Source organism: Zalophus californianus, chromosome 1, assembly GCF_009762305.2.
Source record: "Zalophus californianus isolate mZalCal1 chromosome 1, mZalCal1.pri.v2, whole genome shotgun sequence".
NCBI classification, from domain to species: domain Eukaryota; kingdom Metazoa; phylum Chordata; class Mammalia; order Carnivora; family Otariidae; genus Zalophus; species Zalophus californianus.
The window spans coordinates 75,537,484-75,545,781 of NC_045595.1; the positions used below are offsets into that span (position 1 = coordinate 75,537,484).

The 8,298-nt window shown below is 39.8% G+C and overlaps 1 protein-coding gene across 1 annotated transcript; it reads left to right on the forward strand.

Moving 5' to 3' along the window:
• Positions 1–1,077: 1,077 nt before the first annotated feature.
• Positions 1,078–1,365, forward strand: LOC113915820 (small ubiquitin-related modifier 2-like). Its single transcript, XM_027581739.2, has 2 exons — positions 1,078–1,231; positions 1,289–1,365. Exons 1-2 carry the CDS (start codon positions 1,078–1,080, stop codon positions 1,363–1,365), a joined length of 231 nt encoding a protein of 76 aa, XP_027437540.1.
• The last annotated feature ends 6,933 nt before the right edge of the window (positions 1,366–8,298 follow it).

The window sequence follows — 8,298 nt, forward strand, 5'->3', positions numbered from 1 at the left end:
TCTGTCTCAGTGCCTCATTTCCCCTACAGGTGGCCCTCCTTTGGACAGGATTGAAAATGTCTTTCCCTTCCCCCTTCTCTTCTCTTCTCACATCCAATCCTTGGGAAAGAATGAGAATTTTTAGCCCAACAATCTCTAACATCCACCTTCAAAGACATCAACTAATGGAAAGAGATTTGTCATAGATGGACCTGGGTGACCCTCTTAAAGACGACGATCCTGATGATGCTAATACTTATTGACCACTTACTAGTATCAGATACTTTTTAAAAACACTTTTCATGAATGAACTCATTGAATCTTCACAACAAACCTATGAAGTAGGAATTACCATCTCTAAGAAACTGAAGCACAGAGAAATTTAAAAACTTGCCGAGTCATCCAGCCAGTAAATGATGGTGCATGGAGAGTTCCTCTTTTCATTGCATTCTGGTCTCCTACTTAGGTTTCCTGACAGCCTTTGGCCACACATCCTGTGCCACTCTCCTGCGAGAACACCTCTCAAAACAGGATTCCTAGCACCATGTGCAAATCTTAAAAAGATATATCATGTATATTCCTGTGAAACCAAGTGGCACAGTGTCTGCCCCAACTCTTGCTTTACCCAGAGCTAAGCCAATTCAGATATTTGGCCAACATCCAGGAAGAAAAACACAAGGCAACTCAAGTGGTCACAGAAGTAGACCCAGATGGTCTTGCCTCATTCCCACTTTGACCTTTACCTGCTATACTTTCCTTTCTTAGCTTGTTCTTTGACATTTAAGGAAGCAACGAGGCTTGGTTCTTGCAACTGGGCCTTGGGTTGTTGTCTTGGTCAAAAGCATCTTGGTTAATAGATAAACCAAGTGCTATAAGACCTCAAGCCCACAACCTCTCAGGACAACTAGGGAATGTGAAACAGGAAACACTGGAAGATAATCAACTCCTACTTTATTTACACCAGTGAGGATTTGGAGAATTCTACCATATAAATATGTGTGTTGTTTCTGCTGCTCCTGGTGCTGCTTGTGTGCTTGTTCGGTGTGGACCTGGTACGTTTTATGTGAAGCAGCAGCTGAGGAGACTCCGGTGCTCGCCATGGCTGACGAAAAGCCCAAGGAAGGAGTCAAGACTGAGAACAACGATCATATTAATTTGAAGGTGGCGGGGCAGGATGGTTCTGTGGTGCAGTTTAAGATTAAGAAGCATACACCACTTAGTAAACTAATGAAAGTCTATTGTGAACAACAGGGTTTGTCAATGAGGCAGATCAGATTCTGATTTGATGGGCAGCTAATCAATGAAACAGACACACCTGCACAGTTGGAAATGGAGGCTGAAGATACAATTGATGTGTTCCAGCAGCAGACAGGAGGTGTCTACTAAAAAGGGAGCCTGCTACTTTACTCCAGAACTCTATTCCTCCAGACCAAGAAGACATTCTCAATTAGAAAGCCGCAATTTGGTTCCACCACATCCTGACTACTACAGTATAGTTTTCTCTCTTCTTTCATTTTCCCCTTCCCCATTCCTTTATTGTACATAAAGTAACGTGTATGTGCACAAACACATTGCATTTTTTAAACTAAATGGCCAATGGTATGTTTTGATCGACATCAAATGGAGATGGGATGGGGGAAAATACTGCTTCTGTGAAAATACCCCTCTCTCCGTTAGGGGCATGTTCAGTCAGCTCTTATCTTTATATTCCAGTAAGTTATTTTGCTCTCACTGTTTAACAAAAAAAGAACAACATAAAAATCCTTGCATACCTTGTTCGATTGGAAAATTTTAATGTTTTTCATTTATCATTGTAAAACCAAGGACAATTTTATAACTTTTTTGTACGGAGCTGTTACATGTAGGGCAATCTGTCTTTAAGTAGGGATAAATTACTCTAAAAGAAATGAATCCTAGATAGTTTTCCCTTCAAGTCAAGCATCTTGTTGTTTAAATAAACTTCTTGTTTTAAAAAATAAATAAATAAAAATAAATATGTGTGTTTTCAGCCATACTTTGTGCAACATTAGAGCATCTCATCTGCAAAACCTACTAAACTGGAGATTATCAGCTATATAGTGAGAACAAATAAAGCTTACTACGTTCTATGTAAAGAAAAAAACCACAACCCTCCAGCCTGCCCTTGTGTGTCACTTGCAGATGTGAGGACCAGTCAAATCATATGCAAATTCAACCAATCAGAATTTAGCAACTCCTGAATGCTGAAGATGTCTCTTGCAAGCAATTGACTTGTCCCAGCTATCAATTTAAGAATCTGTAGTAACAGTTAAGAAGGCTCATTTAAAGCAAAATAGATGCATTAAAATATGTATTACAAAAGATTAATGTTCAATAATCAAGTTGGTAGTAGCTAACAATAAGGTTTTATCCATTTTAAATATCCAATTTAAATGAATAGTTGATTTTGAAAATGAAATGCAAACGGTAATGAACATGAAAAATTACTTAACTTCATTCCTTAATTTTTAAAATGCAAATCAAGGCAACATACCATTTCTTAACGTATCAGACTGAAATAACAACCTCTCTCAAAGTTAGGTATTCCTCTCCTGATTTTACATACATTTTGCAAAGATATTCACTTTTATTTATTTATTTATTTTAAGATTCATTTATTTGAGAGAGAGGGAGAGAGCATGCACGCGCACGCAGGGGGGGGGGTGGGCAGAGGGAGAGGGAGAGAATCCTAAGCAGACTCTGCCCTAAGTGCAGAGCCCCACGTGGGGCTTGATCTCACCACCCCAAGATCAGAACCAGAGCTGAAACCAAGAGTTGGATGCTTAACGGACTGTGCCACCAAGGAGCCCCCACGGATATTCAATTTTAAATGATGAAGTCAGAAATGCAGAGAATTTCAAATCTGCAGATATTTCCATTGGATTGGCTGGAGAGGTGTGGAAGAGAACAGGCCAGAAAAACCTGAGGCAAATCTCAGGTTGTGGTAAAAGATACCAACATTTTTGTAGTCTTTGATTCCTATGGGTAAATTTTGTTCCCAAAGGAGTAAATCCATTTATATCACCACAGTTGATACTTTCAGCAGTATTAGATTTTCTTGTTTTAAAAATATTCCTTAGGCAAAAAGGGGACTCATGGGTTTGCTTTTGTTATTTTGAACTGTTTGACTTACTAGTAATTTACATCTTTGTTTTACAGATGCAGTCTTCTTTTATGAACAATTTTGTTTGTTATCACTTATCATATTATTCCCTTATTTGACATATGATATTTGCTATGAGTAGTCCTTACTCCACCCATGTATTTCATTTTGGTTTGACGCTTTTTGAATTATACAAGTTTTCGATTTCCTTTTTTTTAAAGATTTTATTTGACAGAGAGAGACAGCCAGAGAGGGAACACAAGCAGGGGGAGTGGGAGAGGGAGAAGAAGGCTTCCCACCAAGCAGGGAGCCTGATGTGGGGCTCGATCCCAGGACCCTGGGACCGTGACCTGAGCCAAAGGCAGATGTTTAACGACTGAGCCACCCAGGCACCCCACAAGTTTTCTATTTCTTATAGTCAAATTTGTGTCTTTTCCTCAGTAATTAAAACATCTTTTAAAAATATCTTTAAAGATGTTTTTAATAAAAACATCTTTTCTAAGATTAGAAAATTAAGTATGCTCCAAAATTGTGATATTCAGGGTATTTCTTTTTTATTTTTTTAATTTTAGTTATTTTTTTGAGAGAGAGAGAGCACAAGCAGGGGGAGTTTCAGACAGAGGGAGAGGGAGAAGCAGACTCCCTGCTGAGCAGAGAGCCCAATATGGGGCTTGATCCCAGGACCACTGGGATCATCACCCGAGCCAAAAGCAGATGCTTAACCCACTGAGCCACCCAGGCACCCCATGAGGGTATTTCTTATTTTTAAAATTTCTCACTCTAAAATCACCAAGAATTAATTTTGACACGTTATTTAAGGTATAGATTTAAAAGTGAAATTTCCTGGGATGCCTGGGTGGCTCAGTCATTAAGCATCTGCCTTCGGCTCAGGTCATGATCCTAGGGTCCTGGGATCGGGTCCCACATCAGGCTCCCTGCTCAGAAAGGAGCCTGCCTCTCCTTCTGCCTCTGCCTGATGCTTCCCTTGCTTGTGCTCTCTCTGTCAAATAAATAAAATCTTGATCTCGCGGTCATGAGTTTGAGCCCCACATTGGGTATAGAGATTACTTAAATAAATAAAACTTAAAAAACAAACAAAAAATGTTAAAATAAAATAAAATAAAATGAAGTTTCCTGCCCCCTACAATTGCTGAGCTGGGCTACCAGTATCATTTAATGAGTAATTGTTCTCTCCACTCATTTGTGGTGGCTGTCTCATCGTATATTCTTATATCCTAAAATTTCTGCAGATTTCATCAGAATTTTGCACAGAACCCAGTTCAAGTTTCATCTGTGGTCACCGTCCCACCCCAAATCCAAATATATGTCATCCACCTAATCAACAAGCCCAGCAGTGTCTAATCCAAAGCATCTCTTGAAACTAGTGGTCTCCATGTTTATTGCAACACCTGGAGCTCAAGCCACCAGCATCACTTGCTTGGACCAGTTTACAGACTCTAAATTCCCTTTCTGTATGACAGCGAGAGGGACCTTAAAAATATAAATCCTGCTTATAATCTTCTGCTGCTCATAATGCTTCTTATAGCATTTAGACTAAAATGTAATAATGCTTCTTTGGGGACCACAAGCTCCTGGATGATTTGGCCCCTGACCACCTTTCTCATCTCCTCTCATGTCATTGTCGAGACACAGTCTCCAGAACTATCTCCTTTCAGGTTCAAGAATACCATAAACTGGTTGTCACACGGAGGCTGCTGTATGCGCTGTCCTCATGCTGAGAAAGCACTTCCTTCTAATTCAGGCAGCAGCCCATCATTTGGGACTCACTGACAGGAACTCCTGAGGGGGGTGCTTCCTGAGCTCCCTGTCCAGAGCAGCTCTCTTCTCAGCTTTTCACACCAACTTGCTTTACTTTCTCCCTTACTCATATCAGGAGCTGCAATTGCCTTACCTACTTGTTTTCGATTTTGTCTTCTGTATCCTCTTTTATAATAAAAATTCCTTGAAAGGAAAGATCTTGTGTGTCTTCTTCATTCCCATAAACCCAGTACTTAGAATAGTGAATGTTACCCAGTAAGTGTCCAGTAAATTTCTTGAGTGGATGGATGGCTGCGTGGATAGCTGAGTGGCTGGATGAACAGACAATTAGGAAACCCCTGGCACTCTTCCCCAGCAGCTCCATCGTTAGATTAATGTCTTAGGCAGTGACTTAGTGTTTCTTATCACCCAAGTATTCATTTTGCCCTTTCCTATTCCTTACGGCCCTACAATTGTGAGGCTGTGGTGTGCCATCTCCAGGTCCAGGAGTGGTCCCCAACTTTCCAGGCACAGAGACAGGTTCAGTGACGAGCAAGACAGGATACCTAATTCAGGCCTGAGAGTAGAGGAGAAGCTGGGGGCTTCTGGGGAAGACTCTGCCTTTTTCTTCCACATTGTTAAGATATGAATTAGATTTGATGTAATTCCAATGAGAATCCCAGCGGGCTTTTTTTCATAACAAAAGCAACAATAAAAGGAAGAAATTAACAAAGGTAAATGAGGATACGTTTGAATATATGGTTTTTCTTTTTCTAAAATAGTAATTTAAGTGTTTAGTTCATTTACTTCATCTTTTTCATTTTGTTTTTATAAACTCATGTAAAGCCGCAGCTTTATAGATATTTGTCAAGTTAATTCTAAAATGCATATGGAAATGTACAGGACCTGGAACAGCTGTAGTTTGGGCTGCATCTTATTAGTGTGGGTATGTGCTATTCATATACTTTCATTGCTCTTTTAAATATACATTACTTCTATTCTTAATTCCTCCTTTAGTCCCAATATTGTTAGAAAAGAGTGACTGCTTAGCTTCTGTAAATTCCAAAGTGGTTAGAGTTTTAAACATTCAAATTTATATTGCTGATCTATAATTTTTTGGCAATGGTCATTAATATGATCTTGCAATTTCAACCATTTTGGAGGCTAAAAGGAAATTTGAGGTTTCTTTTTTGAAAAATGTTTTTATAAAATTTCTTCAAATTCTTGAAATGTCCTGCCCCGTAGCTTTAAAAGTAAATATCAGCTTAAGTTTCAGTTCATCTAATGGCTGCATTTTGCCCATCGTATATTGTGAACCTAAGAATAAGAACCACGTCTTTGCTCTGTGGTTCTCTGCGCCCTGTGCCATCAAATCTTTTCAGAGAGAGAAGAAATAGAGGTTCAATAGCTATTCTTAATGAAGAAATGGCTTCACTCCCCAAGCTGTCACACTCTGTCACACAACATCTGAGAATTTTCAACAGAAAATTGGCCACTTTCCTCATGTTCTGAAAGGGGAACTTTGAGGAGAATCGCACCCTTTTCATCAATCTGGGATACTTAACTATCCTCTTCTCCACATCCAGTTGCTGCTTGGTATTAATGTGTATACTTTGAACTCCTAAATACAGGAAGTTAATTGAAAGTATACTATGGTCCTCCTTCCACAAAGATAACATACTGGCAACAGTGTTGCTTTCTGTCTTCACAAGCACAACTAAAGGATTGAAGTGACACCCAGCCCTTTTCTCGGGAATCACATGTAAGCACTGCAATCAGCAATAGTAAGACTAGATCTTTAAAGAAGTAGGCATGCAAAAATGAATAAGTAACAATCAATCCATAAGTAATCATTCTTTCATTTAATTCAGACATTCACTCTTTCTAGATAGCATCTTAAAAATAGAATTTTTTCTTTCATATTAAATTATCTCTTTTCTGTTGTTGCCCTTGTTTGGTTTGTTTTGTATTACCAGTAACCTTTATAAGTTCACACAATAATAATAGTAACGATGTTAAAGAATTAATAGATTTAACAATCCTCAAAGACATATCTAACATTAATCCTGGCATCCTCAAGGCTAGCACAGAGCCTGGCACCTACTCAGTCCTTCATAAATTTGTGTTAAATGAGGGTACCTGGCACTGAAGAAATGCTGTAATCCTAGAAAAAGCATTATGTTGTCCAAGATAAATCACACATCTGGAGTCAGCAGTTAAGATTCCTTGACTTATCTGGTACTCGCTAAAGTTTTTCTCTCCGTTCTGGAAGCTCATTTAATCCAACTGTAGTTGGATTAAACAGTTGCTAACAGTTGCTTTATAATCCCACTGAAGGAGGAAGACAGGGACAAAGGAGGCGGAAAAGAGAAAAAAAAGGAAGAAGGTACATAAACAACAAACTTTCTTTAAGATTTTTCTTTCTTTATTTGACAGAGAGAGCGAGTGAGAGAGAGTGGGCACACAAGCAGGGGGAACAGCAGAGGGAGGGAGAGAGAAGCAGGCTCTCCACCGAGCAGGGAGCCCGATGCGGAACTCGATTCCAGGACCCTGGGATCATGACCTGAGCGAAGGCACTCAACCGACTGAGCCACCCAGGCACCCCAACAACAAACTTTCTCCCTTTCTCCACCTTATCTCTCTTACTGCTTTTTGCTCATAATGAGCCATCTAGGAAGTACATCTGGGTCCAGAAGAGATGGTCTATACCAGATGTTCAATCAGATATCCTATAGTCCACATTCAGCCCGCAGATATGCTTTCTTGGCTCTAGGCAACATTTTTCTGGATTTTAAGATATTTAAATGTTTTTCAAGACTTTAAAATCCAGAAAATTTGCATAAATATTTAAATTCTGACTTTTCTTGAATAAAAATCAGTAGAACTGACAAAGGTGGTCTCCAATTCTCACCAGGTGGCAGTGGACTACGGCTGAATCGTGATTGCCCCTCTGGATGGGGGGCGGGGGTAATGTGCCGCAGACACCCCACCTCCAATTCTTCCTGCAATCGCTAATGTCAGCTGCACTTGTGTTGGTTGGGTTGCAGACAGCAGTCAAGCACGGTGGCTAAGGCCATGGACTCTGGACCAGACTGCCTGGGTTTGAATCTAGATTCCATCATTTTTGACCAGTGCTCATCTTGGGGAAGTCGCCTGATCTTTCTGTACCTCGGTTCCTTATTTGTTAAGTGGGATAATAACTGTTATCCAACTTTGTGATGAGAATTAAATGATTCTATACATGAAATACTCAGAACAGTGCCCCCCCACATTGCAAGCACACCCAGTAAACATCAGATATTGTCACCATCGTAACTGAGCTGTGTTTTCTTTCTTTTCTTTTCTTTTTTTTCCTTTTCTTTTCTTTTATTTATTTATGAGAGAGAGAGTGCTCGCACAAGCAGGGGGAATGGCAGACAGAGGGAGAGGGAGAAGCAGAC